Source organism: Scyliorhinus torazame, chromosome 11 (assembly GCF_047496885.1).
Source record: "Scyliorhinus torazame isolate Kashiwa2021f chromosome 11, sScyTor2.1, whole genome shotgun sequence".
Classification (NCBI taxonomy): Eukaryota; Metazoa; Chordata; class Chondrichthyes; order Carcharhiniformes; family Scyliorhinidae; genus Scyliorhinus; species Scyliorhinus torazame.
Genome location: NC_092717.1, coordinates 70,321,934 through 70,343,450, shown reverse-complemented (window position 1 = coordinate 70,343,450; position 21,517 = coordinate 70,321,934). Strand labels below are relative to the sequence as shown.

At 49.3% G+C, this 21,517-nt stretch overlaps 1 protein-coding gene across 1 annotated transcript in view; it reads right to left on the bottom strand.

Annotated features, from left to right (window-relative positions):
• Positions 1–862, bottom strand: part of dscc1 (DNA replication and sister chromatid cohesion 1) — a 65,885-nt gene extending 65,023 nt beyond the window's left edge. Inside the window, exon 1 of the mRNA XM_072467395.1 lies at positions 599–862. Coding sequence (XP_072323496.1) covers positions 599–822 — 224 coding nt within the window. The 5' untranslated portion in view covers positions 823–862. The remainder of the gene's footprint in view (positions 1–598) is intronic.
• Positions 863–21,517: the final 20,655 nt, after the last annotated feature.

The following is a 21,517-nucleotide window of genomic DNA, read 5'->3' as shown; positions in this document are numbered from 1 at the left end:
CGTGTCTTGGCGGCCGTCGGGGAACGCCAGGTCAGCCAGCGTGGGTGGCGAAGGTTGGCTGGCTGAGAGGTCAGCAAAAATAGGTCGCCAGAATTTTTTTTTGAAAAACACTGATGAAGGTCATGCATTGCACTCAGTCACCTGAGTACTCATTGTTGGTGTGGAAGCAAATCATCCTCGACCCTGTGGGACTACCCAAGGGAAGAGATGTACTGCATGTACACACCTTTCTTTACTCTCAATTTTCCCTTATCCCATTATTGGTCCGTAACGTCTCTTTGCGTTTAATTTGTTCTTGACCTTCAGCAGAATATCTTTTCCGGGACGGTAAGTTGAAATGTTATTTCACGTGTTGGATGAAATAAAACTCAACCGTCAATGCCCCTCCCCTTTCTTAACAATCCTCGTTCTTTTCCGGAGTTGGGAGATATGTATATTAACTTTACATACCAGGTCCGGAGAGGTGGCATTACACGCATTTATCCCTTGGTGACAAAAAATAATAACTTGGGACTTGCCTGCTTCAGCCTCCTGGTGAGGAAGGCAAGAGAGCAATTTTGTACTACAAGCTGGGACTGTGTGACAGCAGGAACCTTACCTCTGCCCTGATTCGATGTATTTACAAAGAGTGTCATCTACTTCCAAGAGGCAGTAATCCTCCGAGCTGAAACTCTCACTGAACGACAGGCACTGAGCCACCGGTTGCAACTCGGCTGGGTCCAGTTTGGCGACCTGCAAAGTTGCATGAATCTCCTGTAGAGTCCTCATGCTGCTGGGGGTGACTGTGCTGAGCTGAGCCGGGCTGGCAGAAACTCCATCCATCAGCCAGCAGATAGAGAGAGAGAGATCCCCCGGGCCGGAAACATTCAGGAATTTGATACTGTAACCAATCAGAACTGAGGGCGGGAGAAATGTCTATTTCCTCAACAAGAAATCGCGCGCCACCTGAAATTGGCTGTACTGAGAGGCGGAAATGAGGTTTTCTTTAAACCAGTGGTCTGCTGTGCACGTTACAAACCAGTCCAATTTTGAGCCAAGTATATGCTTATAGTGAATGGGACACTGGATTGAGTGCACAAGGGTTGGAGGATTTGCTAGATGTGGTGAGACACACCGGTAGCAACAGCAAAGTCATTCTTTAATATTTTGGCAACCTCTAGTCATCCTGTTCCTCAGTGACCCCATTCCAATCCCCACGTTTTTCTTCCCGATTCTGCTGACCCATGGCGCCAGGGAGCCGGGTTTGATTCTGAACTCGGGTAACTGTGGAATTTGTACTTTCTACCCGTGTCTGCGTGGGTTTCCTCCGGGTGCTCCGGTTTCCTCCCACAGTCCAAAGATGTGTAGGTTAGGTGGACTGGCCATGTTAAATTGTCCCTTAGTGTCCCAACGGTTAGATGAGGTTACGGAGATGGGGCAGGGGAGTGGGTTTATGTAGGGTGCTCTTTCAGAGGGTCGGTGCAGACTTGATGGGCCGAATGGCCTGCATGGCAGGGATTCTATGATTCAGTGCAAGGTGTGCAAGAAAATTGGGCCACTTGGGAATGAAACTAGGTGCACGTTTTCATACGCATTAGGAACAGGAACGGAGTAGGCCACTCAGCCACTCAAGCCTGATCCACCATTCACTGAGATCATGGCTGATCTGATTGTAACCTCAATCCCACATTGCTGCCGAAAGGGGTGTGGAAAGCTGTAATTCTGGCCCCAAACGCTGTATTGCTGGGACAATTAAAACTTCAAGGCTGCCAAGTGTCACGATATGCAGACACACACATAATGATATACAGACAAGCAGCTAATGGACACAGAGAACAGGACATGACCAATACGCAGGCAGGACACTCAGGGGTGGGATCTGACTATAAAAGACATGAGGCACTCACACGCCGCCTCTTTCCACTGATGAACATCTAGAGAGTCAGTCAAGGATGTTGTTACAATCTCACACTTCCACCACGTGGCTAAGAGCTAGTCTGGTTCAGTCAGACAGAGTAACCACACTTAAGTTAGCAGAGAGTTGAACTCACAAAGAACTGTGCTAACTGCTATTACTTCAATAAACCTGATTGAACTAACTTCAAGGTCTGGAGTATCTTTCTGATCTAAGCTGCATCCAGTTGCAGCCAGTGTTAGACCAGTGTACCTAACACGACATGATACCAGGAGACTACTAATTTAAGGTTCGATCAGGGGCAGCACGGCAGCACTGTGGATAGCACAATTGCTTGACAGCTGCAGGGTCCCAGGTTCGATTCCGGCTTTAGTCACTGTGCGGAGTCTGCACATCCTCCCCGTGTGTGCGTGGGTTTCCTCCGGGTGCTCCGGTTTCCTCCCACAGTCCAAAGATGTGCAGGTTAGGTGAATTGGCCATGATAAATTGCCTGTAGTGTCCAAAATTGCCCTTAGTGTTGGGTGGGGTTACTGGGTTATGGGGATAGGGTGAAGGTGTTGACCTTGGGTAGGGTGCTCTTTCCAAGAGCCGGTGCAGACTCGATGGCCCGAATGGCCTCCTTCTGCACTGTAAATTCTATGATAATCTATGAAGGTGGCTTACCTCAGTCCGTTCCGTGATGACCAGCAAATATATCCCGGCACCATGGAGAAGATTCAGGCTCCTCACCAGCTCAGGACCTCCGGCAATCTCAGTGCCAACTGGCGGAAATTCAAGCAAAAGTTTCTGCTGTACACCGCAGCCTCAGGCCTCGAGGGTGCGTCAAATGCAAGAAAGATCGCGTTTCTCCTCTCAACAGTGGGTTATCAAGCCATCATACTCGTTTAACTTTACCGAAGGCCAGGACAAGACAAAGTTTCAGACCATCCTGGACACGTTCGATAGTCACTGTGAAGTGTACACCAATGAAATCTTCGAGTGCTACATATTCAAACAACGTCTTCAAGGTAAAGATGAATCTTTCAATGCCTTCTTAACTAGCCTCCGCCTGCTAGCGCTGTCCTGCAACTTTGGTGATATTGCTGACTCCATGATCAGAGACCAAATCGTTTTTGGAGTTCACTCTGATCCTCTGAGAGAGCAGCTCTTAAAAATCAAGCATATGACCCTGTCAGCCACGATTAAAACATGTACAATGCATGAGCACGCAAAAAATCAGTATTCCCAATACAAATAGGCTGAAAATGAGAAACTTGCCTCCCACGAGGCAGTGAGTGTGCAGGCAATCTTCGGATGCAGCGCCTCAGCATTGAAGAAAGCGGCCATCTTGCGCGCTTTTCCCGGAGCCCCATGCATGCGCGATGCGAACGGGATAACGAAGTGCCTGACACGCACACTGCGCAGGTGCAGACGTCTGCTGACCGCACTGCGCATGTGCGACGACGTACACCGTGTCACGACATCGACGTCATGACGTGCCTGAACCGTGGCAACGCCCGCTTAAAGGTACACTGCCCAGCAAGACGCAGGTGATGTTTAAACTGCGGGAAGCCTGGACACTATGCAGCCTTGTACAGGTCTGCACCACCAGTCAGAGGCCAGCGCTCCCAATTCCGCCGACGGCGCGTCCAGAATGTGCAACGACGATGACAGGATTCTGATCCTGGCAGTACAACGGATCCAGAGGACCAGTGCCTTGAGTCCGCCTACCGAGTGGGCATCATTACCACACAAAGAACAAAGAAATGTACAGCACAGGAACAGGCCCTTCGGCCCTCCAAGCCCTTGCCGACCATGCTGCCCGACTAAACTAAAATCTTCTACACTTGCTGGGTCCGTATCCCTCTATTCCCATCCTATTCATGCATTTGTCAAGATGCCCCTTAAATGTCACTATCGTCCCTGCTTCCACCACCTCCTCCGGTAGCGAGTTCCAGGCACCCACTACCCTCTGCGTAAAAAACTTGCCTCGTACATCTACTCTAAACCTTACCCCTCTCACCTTAAACCTATGCCCCCTAGTAATTGACCCCTCTACCCCGGGGAAACGCCTCTGACTATCCACTCTGTCTATGCCCCTCATAATTTTGTGGACCTCTATCAGGTCGCCCCTCAATCTCCTTCGTTCCAGTGAGAACAAACCGAGTTTATTCAACTGCTCCTCATAGCTAATGCCCTCCATACCAGGCAATATTCTGGTAAATCTCTTCTGCACCCTCTCTAAAGCCTCCACATCCTTCTGGTAGTGTGGCGAGCAGAATTGAACACTATACTCCAAGTGTGGCCTAACTAAGGTTCTATACAGCTGCAACATGACTTGCCAATTCTTATACTCAATGCCCCGGCCAATGAAGGCAAGCATGCCGTATGCATTCTTGACTACCTTCTCCACCTGTGTTGCCCCTTTCAGTGACCTGTGGACCTGTACTCCTAGATCTCTTTGACTTTCAATACTCTTGAGGGTTCTACTGTATGTTCCCTACCTGCATTAGACCTTCCAAAATGCATTACCTCACATTTGTCCGGATTAAACTCCATTTGCCATCTCTCCGCCCAAGTCTCCAAACAATCTAAATCCTGCTGTATCCTCTGACAGTCCTCATCGCTATCCGCAATTCCACCAACCTTTGTGTCGTCTGCAAACTTACTAATCAGACCAGTTACATTTTCCTCCAAATCATTTATATATACTACAAACAGCAACGGTCCCAGCACTGATCCCTGTGCAACATCACTGGTCACAGCCCTCCAATTAGAAAAGCATCCTTCCATTGCTACTCTCTGCCTTCTATGACCTAGCCAGTTCTGTATCCACCTTGCCAGCTCACCCCTGATCCCGTGTGACTTCACCTTTTGTACTAGTCTACCATGAGGGACCTTGTCAAAGGCCTTACTGAAGTCCATATAGACAACATCCACTGCCCTACCTGCATCAATCATTTTCGTTACCGCCTCGAAAAACTCTATCAAGTTAGTGAGACACGACCTCCCCTTCACAAAACCATGCTGCCTCTCACTAATACGTCCATTTTTTTCCAAATGGGAGTAGATCCTGTCTCGAAGAATTCTCTCCAGTAATTTCCCTACCACTGAAGTAAGGCTCACCGGCCTGTAGTTCCCTGGATTATCCTTGCTACCCTTCTTAAACAGAGGAACAACATTGGCTATTCTCCAGTCCTCCGGGACATCCCCTGAAGACAGTGAGGATCCAAAGATTTCTGTCAAGGCCTCAGCAACTTCCTCTCCAGCCTCCTTCAGTATTCTGGGGTAGATCCCATCAGGCCCTGGGGACTTATCTACCTTAATATTTTTTAAGACACCCAACACCTCGTCTTTTTGGATCTCAATGTGACCCAGGCTATCTACACACCCTTCTCCAGACTCAACATTTACCAATTTCTTCTCTTTGGTGAATACTGATGCAAAGTATTCATTTAGTACCTCGCCCATTTCCTCTGGCTCCACACATAGATTCCCTTGCCTATCCTTCAGTGGGCCAACCCTTTCCCTGGCTACCCTCGTGCTTTTTATGTACGTGTAAAAAGCCTTGGGATTTTCCTTAACCCTATTTGCCAATGACTTTTCGTGACCCCTTCTAGCCCTCCTGTCTCCTTGCTTAAATTCCTTCCTAGTTTCCTTATATTCCACACAGGCTTCGTCTGTTCCCAGCCTTTTAGCCCTGACAAATGCCTCCTTTTTCTTTTTGACGAGGCCTACAATATCTCTCGTTATCCAAGGTTTCCGAAAATTGCCGTATTTATCCTTCCTCACAGGAACATGCCTGTCCTGAATTCCTTTCAACTGACACTTGAAAGCCTCCCACATGTCAGATGTTGATTTGCCCTCAAACATCCGCCCCCAATCTAGGTTCTTCAGTTCCCGCCTAATATTGTTATAATTAGCCTTCCCCCAATTTAGCACATTCATCCTAGGACCACTCTTATCCTTGTCCACCAGCACTTTAAAACTTACTGAATTGTGGTCACTGTTGCCGAAATGCTCCCCTACTGAACCATCTACCACCTGGCCGGGCTCATTCCCCAATACCAGGTCCAGTACCGCCCCTTCCCTAGTTGGACTGTCCACATATTGTTTTAAGAAGCCCTCCTGGATGCTCCTTACAAACTCCGCCCCGTCTCAGCCCCTGGCACTAAGTGAGTCCCAGTCAATATTGGGGAAGTTGAAGTCTCCCATCACCACAACCCTGTTGTTTTTACTCTTTTCCAAAATCTGTCTACCTATCTGCTCCTCTATCTCCCGCTGGCTGTTGGGAGGCCTGTAGTAAACCCCCAACATTGTGACTGCACCCTTCTTATTCCTGATCTCTACCCATATAGCCTCACTGCCCTCTGAGGTGTCCTCCCGCAGTACAGCTGTGATATTCTCCCTAACCAGTAGCGCAACTCCGCCACCCCTTTTACATCCCCCTCTATCCCTCCTGAAACATCTAAATCCTGGGACGTTTAGCTGCCAATCCTGCCCTTCCCTCAACCAGGTCTCTGTAATGGCAACATCATAGTTCCAAGTGAACATGCCACACCTAACTCATCTCTCATTCAGTCCATCCTCGCTGTGGATTCGGAGGACGAATGGCGTGCGGTGATGCAGGTCAACCGCTGCTCATCCAGTTGAAGCTGGACACAGGTGCTTCTGCTAACCTCCTCTCACAGTGATGTACCATCAATGACTTCGAGATGAATGGTGAACAATTGAGGCTTTATTGTGCTAGATGTTAAGCCTTCTGCAGCTGGAACCAGAATGGGGGCAGCGCAGGAGAGCATACACTTTTATACAGATTATACGGGATTTACTGTAATGATTGGAGTACATGGCAGTACCGTAATACACGCAGTATATGATCAGTGGTGTTTACCACATTCACCCCCTGTTGAAAAAAAGAGTCCAGCGGGGGTGAAGCGACGTTACAGGTCTAGTCTGTCAGGGACTTTGACCCTCCGCCGCGATCGCCTCAGTCCCGGTTGTGGTGTGGGCGCCAATGTGGGAACCTGCGACTCCGGGAGTGTGTTGTCCTCTCCTTCACCCAGTCGTGGATCCTGTGGGGGGACGGGGACTGCCGGGGTGGGGGTTGTGGTGATAGTCGCTGGTGGGGGGGTGAACGGTGCAGGGGCGGGGGTGGTAACCGGAGGGGCAGGGGACGTTACCAGGTCGGGGGTGGTGGTGATGGTGGATGGGGAACCAGCGGGTGCCAGGTCCTGGAGGGAGACTGTGTCCTGCCGTCCGTCATGGTGTGCCATCTGCATTGATCCCAAGGATCTCAACCAGAATATAATGCGTGAACACTACCCCATCCCGAAGCGGGAGGAACTCACCAGTGAGATGGCACACGCACGTTTTTTCACAAAGTTAGATGCGTCACGGATTCTGGCAAATCCAGCTGGATGAGTCCAGCAGAACACACCGTTTGGCAGGTACTGCTATAACCGTATGCCGTTCAACATCGTCTCGGCATCATGGAGCAGATGATGGAGGGCATCGAAGGGGTTTGTGTGTACGTGGACGACGTCATCATATGGTCCACGACCCCTGAGGAGCATGTTTCCCGTCTCCAGGTATTCCACCGTGTCCACGCCAATGGCCTGAAGCTGAACAGGGCCAAATGTTGCTTTGGCATGTCGACACTCAAGTTCCTAGGAGACCAGATCTCTCAGCAGGGCGTGTGCCCCGACAGAGACAACGTCAAGGCCATCGCAGCCATGAAGGTCCCGGAAGACAAGAAGGCGGTGTTGCGCTTCCTGGGCATGGTCAATTTTCTGGGCAAGTTCATCCCAAACTTGGCCTCACACACCACGGCCCTACGAAACCTAGTGAAGAAGTCCACTGCCTTCGAGTGGAAGGTGGCCCATCAGGCAGAGTGGTTGGAGCTGACAGCCAAGCTCACCACTGTACCCGTATTGGCATTTTTCGACCCAGACAGGGAAACAAAAATCTCGACAGATGCGAGCCAGGATGGCATCGGTGCGGTCCTGCTGCAATGCGATGACACTTCATCCTGGGCACCGGTTCCCTACGCATCAAGGGCAATGACGCACACCAAACAAAGGTATGCACAAATCGAGAAGGAATGCCTGGGTCTTTTCACTGGTACTCTCAAGTTTCACGACTATGTCTACGGCCTGCCGACATTCAAAGTCGAGTCGGATCACAGGCCTCTGGTCCACATTATCCACAAGGACCTTAATGACATGGCGCCTCGGTTAAAGCGCATCCTCCTCAAACTCAGAAGGTATGACTTTGACCTGGTCTACACGCCTGGCAAGGAGCTCATCGTTGCCGATACACTGTCCCGCTCCATCACCGTGCCGAGTGAACCACTGAACGTCATCCGGCAATTTGAGTCACAGGTTGAGTCACAGGTGCAGCTGTGTGCTAGCACCCTCCCGGCATCTGATGAGAAGTTGATTTGTATCCGTGAGGAGACAGCCAAAGACTCCCTCTTGCAGCGTGTTATGCAACACCTAGCCAATGGCTGGCAAAAAGGGCAGTGCCCTCAATTTTTCAATGTAAAGGACGACCTGACGGTGATTGATGGTATCCTCCTCAAACTGGACCGGATTGTAATTCCACACAGTCTCCAGATCTTGGTGCTCCGTCAAATCCATGAGGGACACCTGGGCTTCGAGAAGTGCAGACGCAGAGCCAGGCAGGCTGTCTACTGGCCCGGTATTAGCCAGGACATCGCGAACATGGTCCTTAACTGTGCGACCTGTCAACGCTTCCAGCCAGCGCAGAGTAAGGAGACACTTCAGCAGCATGAAATCAAAACCTCCGTGGTCCAAGGTTGGCATCGACCTCTTTCATGCAAATGGTCGTGATTACGTGTTACTCATTGATTACTTTTCCAATTACCCTGAAGTTGTGAAGCTCTCAGACCTCACATCTCGGACCGTCGTCAAGGCCTGTAAGGAGACGTTCTCCAGGCATGGTATCCCACTCACTGTCATGAGTGACAATGGCCCGTGCTTCAGCAGCCATGAATGGTCTCTGTTTGCCCAGTCGTATCAGTTCAAACACGTCACTTCCAGCCCACACTATCCGCAGTCAAACGGAAAAGTTGAGTAAGGGGTGCACATAATGAAGCAGTTCATCTGCAATGCCGCGGATTCTGCGTCTGACATTCACCTTGCGCTGCTTGCGTACAGGGCGACCCCACTGTCCACTGGCATGTCGCCAGCTCAACTCCTGATGAACAGGGACCTGCGAACGACACTTTCAGCCATACACGTGCCCAACCTGGATCACCTCCCAGTGCTGCAGAAGATGCAGCAACTCCAAGACCGGCAAAAACAGGGCTATGATGCTCATGCAACCGATTTTCCCGTGTTATCCCCGTCAGACACTGTTCGGGTGAAGATCCCTGATGGAGGCTGGTCAGCTCCAGCTATCGTTGTTCGACCCCCGCTTGTATGTTGTGCGTCTGGCTGATGGTTCTGTTGTGCGACAAAACAAACGGGCACTGCGCAAAGTTGCCTGCCCGCAACCACATTCTTCTCCGTTTCCTTCTGTTGTTTTGCCACCTCCTGATACCTCGACTCACGAGGCCACCAGTCAGGCTTCAATCCCGCCCATCAAGGCGCTGTCGTCCCCACCACCACCTCTCCGGCGGTCGACCAGGATCAGACGCAAGCCACAGAGACTGGACTTATGAACATTTGTTCTGTTTGCTATGTTCTGTGTTCTCGCATTAGACAGCTGTTTTCACATGTACATATGTTCACATCCACTGCATGTATATATGTTAAAATTGGCCTATTCTTGTAAATACATTCACATATGTCATCCAAACATAAAAAAGGGGAGATGGGATGATATGCAGACACACACATAATGATATACAGACAAGCAGCTAATGGACACAGAGAACAGGACATGACCAATAAGCAGGCAGGACACTCAGGGGTGGGATCTGACTATAAAAGACAGGGGGCACTCACACTCCGCCTCTTTCCACTGATGAACATCTAGAGAGTCAGTCAAGGGTGTTACAATCTCACACCTCCACCACGTGGCTAAGAGCTAGTCTGGTTCAGTCAGACAGAGTAACCACACTTAAGTTAGCAGAGAGTCGAACTCACAGAGAACTGTGCTAACTGTGTGACAGGTTCAATAAACCTGATTGAACTAACTTCAAGGTCTGGAGTATCTTTCTTATCTAAGCTGCATCCAGTTGCAGCCAGTGTTAGACCAGTGTACTTAACACGACACCAAGGACAGATTTTTGTTCTTTAAGGTATGAAGGGATTTGTATGAGACATGTGTAAATAGAGTTGAGGTACAGATCAGCCGTAGCCCATTTGAATGGCAGAATGGTTTGTGGGGCTGAATAACCTACTTCTGTTCTTATCATTCTTAATCTTTCTTTTGGATATGCAGACTGTGCTCATTTCAACAGATGGAAGCAAGTACTATGCCACAAACAAACAGCACTGAAGTTCCTCCTTTCTGTTCACTCGCTTCAAAATTGATGTTCACAATTCAATTAAAATTAATGACTAGACTTGACTTTATCTTCCTCTTCTTTTCTGCTAATTTCCTCAATCTTAGAAATGATCATTTGGGCCAAAATTAACAGTCAGCTGGGCAAATGCAGATTAATTGAAGGAAGTCAGCATGGATTTGTTGAGGGCAAATTGTATTTAATTAATTTGCTTGAATTTTTGAATGAGGAAACAGAGTGGATGAGCATAACGCCGTTGATGTGCTGCATACGGACTGTCAAAAGGCATTTGATAATGTGCCTCATAACAGGATCTGAGGAATATTGGAACTTTTTTTTTAATAAATATTTTATTGAAAATTTTTGGTCAACCAACACAGTACATTGTGCATCCTTTACACAACATTATAACAATGACCTATTTTATATAAACAAAAAACAAAAAATAAATATTAAATAACAAAAATGAAAACTAGCCCTAATTGGCAACTGCCTTGTCACGAGCTACACCCCCCCCGCCCACCCACCCCCTCCCCCCCCCCCCCCCCCCCCCAAATCCTGGGCCGCTGCTGCTGCCTTCTTTTTTTCCCCCCATCTATCTATCCGCAAGATATTCGACGAACGGTTGCCACCGCCTGGTAAACCCTTGAGCCGACCCCCTTAGGACGAACTTAATCCGCTCTAGCTTTATGAACCCCGCCATGTCATTTATCCAGGTCTCCACCCCCGGGGGCTTGGCTTCTTTCCACATTAACAATATCCTGCGCCGGGCTACTAGGGACGCAAAGGCCAAAACATCGGCCTCTCTCGCCTCCTGCACTCCTGGCTCTTGTGCAACCCCAAATATAGCCAACCCCCAGCTTGGTTCGACCCGGACTCCTACTACTTTTGAAAGCGCCTTTGTCACCCCCATCCAAAACCCCTGTAGTGCCGGGCATGACCAAAACATATGGGTATGATTCGCTGGGCTTCTCGAGCACCTCGCACACCTATCCTCCACCCCAAAAAATTTACTGATCCGTGTTCCAGTCATATGTGCCCTGTGTAATACCTTAAACTGAATTAGGCTTAGCCTGGCACACGAGGACGACGAGTTTACCCTGCTTAGGGCATCTGCCCACAGCCCCTCCTCGATCTCCTCCCCTAGCTCTTCTTCCCATTTCCCTTTTAGTTCATCCACCATAGTCTCCCCTTCGTCCCCCATTTCCCTATATATATCTGACACCTTACCATCCCCCACCCATTTCTTTGAGATCACTCTGTCCTGCACCTCTTGTGTCGGGAGCTGCGGAAATTCCCTCACCTGTTGCCTCGCAAAAGCCCTCAATTGCATATACCTGAATGCATTCCCTTGGGGCAACCCGTATTTCTCGGTCAGCGCTCCCAGACTCGCGAACTTCCCATCCACAAATAGATCTTTCAGTTGCGTTATTCCTGCTCTTTGCCACATTCCATATCCCCCATCCATTCCCCCCGGGGCAAACCTATGGTTGTTTCTTATCGGGGACCCCCCCAATGCTCCAGTCTTTCCCCTATGTCGTCTCCACTGTCCCCAAATCTTCAGTGTAGCTACCACCACCGGGCTTGTGGTGTAGTTCCTCGGTGAGAACGGCAATGGGGCTGTCACCATAGCCTGCAGGCTAGTCCCCCTACAGGACGCCCTCTCTAATCTCTTCCACGCCGCTCCCTCCTCCTCTCCCATCCACTTACTCACCATTGAAATATTAGCGGCCCAATAGTACTCACTTAGGCTCGGTAGTGCCAGCCCCCCCCTATCCCTACTGCGCTGTAAGAATCCCTTCCTCAGTCTCGGAGTCTTCCCGGCCCAAACAAAACCCATGATGCTCTTTTCTATCCTTTTAAAAAAAGCCTTCGTGATCACCACCGGGAGGCACTGAAACACAAAGAGGAATCTCGGGAGGACCACCATCTTAACCGCCTGCACCCTCCCTGCCATTGACAGGGCTACCATATCCCATCTCTTGAAATCATCCTCCATCTGTTCCACCAACCGCGTTAAATTTAGCCTGTGCAATGTGCCCCAATTCTTAGCTATCTGGATCCCCAGGTAACGAAAGTCTCTTGTTACCTTCCTCAACGGTAGGTCCTCTATTTCTCTACTCTGCTCCCCTGGATGCACCACAAACAGCTCACTCTTCCCCATGTTCAATTTATACCCTGAGAAATCCCCAAACTCCCCAAGTATCCGCATTATTTCTGGCATCCCCTCCGCCGGATCCGCCACATATAGTAGCAAATCATCCGCATACAAAGATACCCGGTGTTCCTCTCCTCCCCTGAGTACTCCCCTCCATCTCTTGGAACCCCTCAGCGCTATCGCCAGGGGCTCAATCGCCAGTGCAAACAGTAATGGGGACAGGGGACATCCCTGCCTTGTCCCTCTATGGAGCCGAAAATATGCCGATCCCCGTCCATTCGTGACCACACTCGCCACTGGGGCCCTATACAATAGCTGCACCCATCTTACATACCCCTCTCCAAAACCAAATCTCCTCAACACCTCCCACAAATAATCCCATTCCACTCTATCGAATGCTTTCTCGGCATCCATCGCCACTACTATCTCCGTTTCACCCTCTGGTGGGGCCATCATCATTACCCCTAACAGCCTCCGTATATTCGTGTTCAGCTGTCTCCCCTTCACAAACCCAGTTTGGTCCTCGTGAACCACCCCCGGGACACATTCCTCTATTCTCATTGCCATTACCTTGGCCAGGACCTTGGCATCCACATTTAGGAGGGAAATTGGTCTGTAGGACCCGCATTGTAGCGGGTCCTTTTCCTTCTTTAAGAGAAGCGATATCGTTGCTTCAGACATAGTCGGGGGCAGTTGTCCCCTTTCCTTTGCCTCGTTAAAGGTCCTCGTCAGTACCGGGGCGAGCAAGTCCAAATATTTTCTGTGGAATTCAACTGGGAATCCGTCCGGTCCCGGGGCCTTTCCCGTCTGCATATTCCTAATTCCTTTCACCACTTCTTCTACCTCGATCTGTGCTCCCAGTCCCACCCTTTCCTGCTCTTTTACCTTGGGAATTTCCAGCCGATCCAAAAAGTCCATCATTCTCTCCCTCCCATCCGGGGGTTGAGCTTCATATAATTTTTTATAAAATTTCTTGAACACTTCATTCACTCTCTCCGCTCCCCGCTCCATCTCTCCTTCCTCGTCCCTCACTCCCCCTATTTCCCTCGCTGCTCCCCTTTTCCTCAATTGGTGTGCCAGCAATCTGCTCGCCTTCTCCCCATATTCATACTGTACACCCTGCGCCTTCCTCCATTGTGCCTCTGCAGTGCCTGTAGTCAGCAAGTCAAATTCCACATGCAGCCTTTGCCTTTCCCTGTACAATCCCTCCTCCGGTGCTTCCGCATATTGTCTGTCCACCCTCAAAAGTTCTTGCAGCAACCGCTCCCGTTCCTTACTCTCCTGCTTCCCTTTATGTGCCCTTATTGATATCAGCTCCCCCCTAACCACCGCCTTCAACGCCTCCCAGACCACTCCCACCTGGACCTCCCCATTGTCATTGAGTTCCAAATACTTTTCAATACATCCCCTCACCCTTAGACACACCCCCTCATCCGCCATTAGTCCCATGTCCATTCTCCAGGGTGGGCGCCCTCCTGCTTCCTCCCCTATCTCCAAGTCCACCCAGTGTGGGGCATGATCCGAAATGACTATAGCCGTATATTCCGTTCCCCTCACCTTCGGGATCAATGCCCTACCCAGCACAAAAAAGTCTATGCGCGAATAGACTTTATGGACATAGGAGAAAAACGAGAACTCCTTACTCCTAGGTCTACTGAATCTCCACGGGTCCACCCCTCCCATCTGCTCCATAAAATCTTTAAGCACCTTGGCTGCTGCCGGCCTCCTACCAGTCCTAGACTTCGACCTATCCAGCCCTGGTTCCAACACCGTGTTAAAGTCTCCCCCCATTATCAGCTTTCCCGTCTCTCGGTCCGGAATGCGTCCTAGCATTCGCCTCATAAAATTGGCATCATCCCAGTTCGGGGCATACACGTTTACCAAAACCACCATCTCTCCCTGTAGTTTGCCACTCACCATCACGTATCTGCCCCCGTTATCCGCCACTATAGTCTTTGCCTCGAACATTACCCGCTTCCCCACTAATATAGCCACCCCCCTGTTTTTCGCATCCAGCCCCGAATGGAACACCTGCCCCACCCATCCTTTGCGCAGCCTAACCTGGTCTATCAGTTTCAGGTGCGTTTCCTGTAACATAACCACATCTGCTTTAAGTTTCTTAAGGTGTGCGAGTACCCGTGCCCTCTTTATCGGCCCGTTGAGCCCTCTCACGTTCCACGTGATCAGCCGAGTTGGGGGGCTTCCCACCGCCCCCCCTTGCCGATTAGCCATCGTCTTTTTCCAGCTTCTCACCCAGTTCCCACGCAGCTGTATCTCCCCCAGGCGGTGCCCCCCCGCCCATCCTCTCCCGTACCCACTCCCCCCTTTCCCCAGCAGCAGCAACGCAGTTATTCCCCCCTCCCACCCCCCCCCCGCTAGACCCCCCGCTAGCGTAATTACTCCCCCCATGTTGCTCCCAGAAGTCAGCAAACTCTGGCTGACCTCGGCTTCCCCCCGTGACCACGGCTCGCACCGTGCGACGCCCCCTCCTTCCTGCTTCTCTATTCCCGCCATAATTATCATAGCGCGGGAACCAAGCCCGCGCTTCTCCCTTGGCCCCGCCCCCCATGGCCAACGCCCCATCTCCCCTCCCTCCCCACCTCCCCCCATCACCACCTGTGGGAGAGAGAAAAGTTACCATACCGCAGGATTAGAACATAAAATCCCTCTTCGCCCCCCACATTCGCCCCACCACTTTGTCCAAACGTTCTTTTTAATAATCCACTCATTCCAGTTTTTCTTCTACAATAAAAGTCCACGCTTCATCCACCGTCTCAAAGTAGTGGTGCTTCTCTCGATATGTGACCCACAGTCTTGCCGGTTGCAGCATTCCAAATTTTATCTTCCTTTTATGAAGCACCGCCTTGGCCCGATTAAAGCTCGCCCTCCTTCTCGCCACCTCCGCACTCCAGTCTTGATAAACGTGGATCACCGCGTTCTCCCATTCACTGCACCGAGTTTTCTTCGCCCATCTAAGGACCATTTCTCTATCCTTGAAACGGAGGAATCTCACCACTATGGCTCTGGGAGTTTCTCCTGCTCTCGATCCTCGCGCCATAACCCGGTACGCTCCCTCCACCTCCAACGGACCCGTCGGGGCCTCCGCTCCCATTAACGAGTGCTTCATCGTGCTCACATATGCCCCGACGTCCGCCCCCTCCACACCTTCAGGAAGACCAAGAATCCTCAGGTTGTTCCTCCTTGCGTTGTTTTCCAGTGCCTCCAACCTCTCCACACATCGTTTCTGATGTGCCTCCTGTATCTCCGTCTTCACCACCAGGCCCTGTATATCGTCCTCATTCTCGGCTGCCTTCGCCTTCACGACCCGAAGCTCCTGCTCCTGGGTCTTTTGTTCCTCCTTTAGCCCTTCGATCGCCTGTAGTATCGGGGCCAACAGTTCTTTCTTCATTTCCTTTTTTATCTCCTCCACACAGCATTTCAAGAACTCTTGTTGTTCAGGGCCCCATATGAAACTGCCACCTTCCGACGCCATCTTGGTTTTAGCTTGCCTTCCTTGCCGCTGTTCCAAAGGATCCGCTGCAATCCGGCCACTTTCCTCTCCTTTTTCCATCCGTGTCCAGGGGGAATTCCCTTCTGGTTTACCGCACGATGTTTTTTGCCGTTAAAATTGCCGTTGGGGCTCCTGTCAAGAGCCCAAAAGTCCGTTCCACCGGGAGCTGCCGAAACGTGCGACTTAGCTGGTCATCGCCGCACCCGGAAGTCCGAATATTGGAACTTTAAAACAATATTTATTTTACAGAAGGTGGGGCATCACTGGCTAGGCCAGCACTTGGGCCATCCCAAATTGCTCGGGAAGATTAATCATAGGAGTCATAGAATTTACAGTGCAGAAGGAGGCCATTCGGCCCATCGGGTCTGCACCGGCCCTTGTAAAGAGCACCCGACCTAAGCCCACATCTCCACCCTGTTCCCGTAACCCCATCTAACCTTTTTTGGACAATAAGAGCAATTTATCATGGTCAATCTGCCTAATCTGCACATCTTTGGACTATGGGATGAAACCAGAGCATCTGGAGGAAACCCACGCAGACACGGGAAGGTGTAGACTCCGGACACACAGTGACCCATACCGGGAATCAAACCTGGGACCCTGGAGCTGTGAAGCAACTGCGCTAACCACTGTGCTACCATGCTGTCCAAGATGGTGGAGACCTACCTTATTAAACCACGGCAGTCCCTGTGGCATAGTTATGCCCGCAGTGCTGTTCGGGAGGGAGCTCCAGGATTTTGACCCAGCGACCGTGAAGGAAGTGCTAATATTTCCAAGTCATGATAGTGAGTGACTTGGAGGGGAACTTCCAGGTGGTGGTGTTCCCATGTGTCCTCCTAGATGGTAGCAGTTGTGTGTTTGGAATGTGCTCCGTAAGGAGCCTTCGGGATTTCATGTAGCACATCTTGTAGATGGTACACACTGCTGCTCCTGTTTGTTGGTGGTGGAAGGAGTGAATATTTGTGAAAGGGCTGCCAATCAAGCGGGCTGGTTTGTCCTGGATGGTGTCAAGCTTCTTGAGTCTTGTTGGAGCTGCACTCATCTGGATAAGTTGATGACTTGTAGATGGTGGGCAGACATTCTGGAGTCAGAAGGTGGGTTATTCGCTGCAGGATTCTGAGCCTCTGACCTGCTCTTGTAACCATAGTATTTGATTGGCTAGTCCAGTTCATTTTCTGGATAATGGTAACCCGCAGGATGTGATAGTAGCCGATTCAGCAATGGTAATGCCAATGAATGTCAAGAGACAATGGTTATATTTTCTCTTGTGCCATAGCCAGCTCCAACTTGTGTGATGCGAATGTTACTTGCCATTTATCAGCCCGGGCCTGGATATTGTCTGGGTCTAGCTGTATTTGTATATGGGCTGCTTCAGTATCTGAGGAGTCGCAAATGGTGCTGGGCATTGTGCAATCACCAGCAAACATCCCCACTTCTGACCATGCTAAATTGCCCTTTGTGTCCAAAAAAAAATGTTGGGTAAGGGGATAGGGTGGAGGTGTGGGCTTGGGTAGGGTGCTCTTTCCAAGGGCCGGTGCAGACTCGATGGGCCGAATGGCCTTCTGCACTGTAAATTCTATGATTCTATGATTTATGATGGAAGGAAGGCCATTGATGTAGCAGCTGAAGATGGTTGGGCTGAGGACACAACCCTGAGGAACTCCTGCAGTGATGCTTTGGAGCTGAGATGATTGATCTGCAACAACGACAACCATCTTCCTTTGCTTTAGGTATGACTCCAACCTGTGGACAGTTTTCCCCCTGATTCCCATTGACTCCCGTTTTGCTATAGGGTTCCTTGATGCCATACTCAGTCAAACATGACCCTGATGTCAAGGGCAGTCACTCTCACCTCATCTCTGGAATTCAACTCTTTTGTCCATGTTTGAACCAAATGTTGGAATTAAAGTGGCAATAGGGACATGGATACACAATTGGCTGTTTGACAGTGGCGAAGATTATTTTTCAAACTGGAGAAGACATTGGGATCTGTGCTGGGTCCCCTATTATTCTTCATTTATATAAATGACTTAGATGACTATGTGGGGGGTAGAATTGGGATGATTGGACAAGTGGTTGACACTCAGGCTGAAAGTTTTGGGTTATTTGTTATGGGCCAGGGATTAGAGAACCCCAAAGTGTATCATAGAGTTCACCTGACCCACAACTTTTAATAGATTGTGGTATGGGGAGCACATGGCCCACTCTCCAGGTGTGGTGCAAACAGAGCTTTACAGTACTTTTAAATTAAAACAATGTTTATTCTATGAACTCAAGTTAACCTTTTTAAAACATACAGTGAACATCTTAGCAACCATCAATTCAAATACAACCCCCAAAGAATACAACACAAAGTAATCCTTTAAGCTTTCCTTTTAACATCCATACGACTTAAAACACCTTTTACCAGAAGTATATCAGGTTAAAGTCACTACTGTTATTAGTTTTAAATCACCAGGATCGATTTACAGTCTTTAGATTACAGAGAGAGATTCCTTCTGGCTGTGACTGCAGCTCCAACACTGAAAATGAAACTAAAACACACCTTGCAGTCTGCTCAAAAACGAAAGTAAAAGGCTGACAGACAGCCCAGCTCCACCCACTCTCTGACATCACTGCAGTAGTAAACACCCATTTCTTAAAGGTACTCTCACTACAGATATTTATATACACACCCATTTATAAACACACATGACAGATGGAAGATATAGACGGGAAGGTCAAATGGGCAGAAGTGGCAGATGGAATTTAATCCTGAAAAGTATGAGGTGTTACACTTTGGAAGGCGCAATTTGACGAGGAAATATTCAATGAATGGCACCACACTGGGAAGTCCTGAGGAACAAAGAGACCTTGACATGTTTGTAAATAGATCACTGAAGGCAGAAGAGCAGGTTAATAGGGTGGTGAAAAAGGCATATGGTACACTTGCCTTTATCAATCATAGTACGAAGTCTTACAACACCAGGTTAAAGTCCAACAGGTTTGTTTCGATGTCACTAGCTTTTGGAGCGCTGCTCCTTCCTCAGGTGATCAGGTATCAATCAGGTATCAATCATGGCATAGATTACAAAAGCAAGGAAGTTATGTTGGAGTTATATAGAACATTGGTGAGGCCACAGCTGGGATACTGTGAGCAGTTCTGGTCGCCATATTATAGGAAGGATGTGAATGCACTAGAGCGGGTGCAGAGGTGTTTCACCAGGATGTTGCCTGAGATGGAACAATTTAGTTGTTAAGAGAGGTTGGAAAGGCTTGGGTTGTTTTTGCTGGAGCAGAGAAGACTGAGAGGCAACCTTGTCAAGGTGTACAAGATTATGAGGGGCATGGACAGGGTGGATAGGGAACAGCTGTTCCCCTTAGTTGAAGGGTCGGTTACGAGGGGACACAGGTTCAAGGTGAGGAGCGGGAGGTTCGGGGGGATTTGAAGAAAAGCCTTTTTACCCAGAGGGTGATGACGATGTGGAACGCACTGCCAGGGAGGGTGGTAGAGGCGGGTTTCCTTACATCCTTTAAAAAGTACCTGGATGAGCACTTGGCACGTCTTAACATTCGAGGCTATGGGCCAAGTGCTGGCTAATGGGATTAGGATGGGCAGATCGGGTGCCTTTCATGTGGCAGTGCAGACTCAATGGGCCGAAGGGCCTTTTCTTCACTATTTTTCTGTGATTCTGTGATAAAACTATAAAGTGGGGTTCCTCAAGGGTCAGTGTTAGGGCTGCTGCTTTTGTTGATAAATATATTAATGACCTCAACTTGGGTTTGCAGGGCACAATTTCCAACGGTGTGGGTGTGACACAGAATGTAGAAGTATTTTGAAATGTGGGGAGGATAAAGTGACATGGACAGGCAGATGGAATGGGCAGACAGGTGACTGAAGGAATGTAATGTGTGAAGTGTTTATTTTGGTAGCATGAGCAGAGGCAGCATAAACTAAAGAGCAAAATTTTAAACAGGGTTCAGGAGCAGAGGAATCTAGGGGTAAATGTGTACAAATCATTGAAGGTGGCAGAGTTGGTTAAGAAAGTGGTTGATAAAAAATTTATGGGATTCTGGACTTTATAAATAGAGGCATGGAGTAAAGCACTGGTTCGGTCTCAACTGGAGAATTATGTCCAGTGCTGGGCACCAGACTTTCGGAAGGATGTAAAAGTGTTGTAGTGGGTGCAAAAGAAATTCACAAGATTTGACGGCTGAGGAATTCAGCTATGTGAATAGATTGGAGAAGCTGGGCTGTTCTTGGAATTGGAGACATTCAACAGGAGGTGTGATAGAACCATAGAACCATTATAATGCAGAAGGCGGTCATTCGGCCCATCGAGTCTGCACCGGCCCTGGGAAAGAGCACCCCACTTAAGCCCAGGTCCCCGTTACCCCAGTAACCTGACCTAACTAAGGGGCAATTTATCATGGCCAATCCACCTAACCTGCACATCTTTGGACTGTGGGAGGAAACCAGAGCACTCAGGGAGAAACCAGAGCACAACCAAGCAGACACAGGGAGAAAGTGCAAACTCCACACAGACAGTCACCCTTAATTGAACTTGGGTGCCTGGAGCTGTGAGTCAGCAGTGCTAACCACTGTGCCATCATGCCGCCCCACCGTGATAGAAGTGTTCAAAATCATAAGCAGTCTGGACAAAGACGATAGGGAGTTTGAGAAATAACGGTCATCAATTTAAGTTGACTGGCAAAGGAACCATAAGAACATAAGAACTAGGAGCAGGAGTAGGCCATCTGGCCTCTCGAGCCTGCTCCGCCATTCAATGAGACCATGGCTGATCTTTTGTAGACTCAGCTCTACTTTCCGGCCCGAACACCATAACCTTTAATCCCTTTATTCTTCAAAAAACTATCTATCTTTATCTTAAAAACATTTAATGAAAGAGCCTCAACTGCTTCACTGGGCAAGGAATTGCATAGATTCACAACCCTTTGGGTGAAGAAGTTCCTCCTAAACTCAGTCCTAAATCTACTTCCCCTTATTTTGAGGCTATGCCCCCTATCTACTTTCACCTGCCAGTGGAAACAACCTGCCCGCATCTATCCTATCTATTCCCTTCATAATTTTATATGTTTCTATAAGATTCCCCCCTCATCCTTCTAAATTCCAACGAGTACGGTCCCAGTCTACGCAACCTCTCCTCGTAATCCAACCCCTTCAGGTCTGGGATTAACCTAGTGAATCTCCTCTGCACACCCTCCAGCGCCAGTATGTCCTTTCTCAGGTAAGGAGACCAAAACTGAACACAATACTCCAGGTGTGGCCTCACTAACAACTTATACAATTGCAGCATAACCTCCCTAGTCTTAAACTCCATCCCTCTAGCAACGAAGAACAAAACTCCATTTGTCTTCTTTATCACCTGTTGCACCTGTAAACCAACTTTTTGCGACTCATGCACGAGCACACCCAGGTCTCTCTGCACAGCAGCATGTTTTAATATTTTATCATTTAAATAATAATCCCTTTTGCTGTTATTCCTACCAGAATGGATA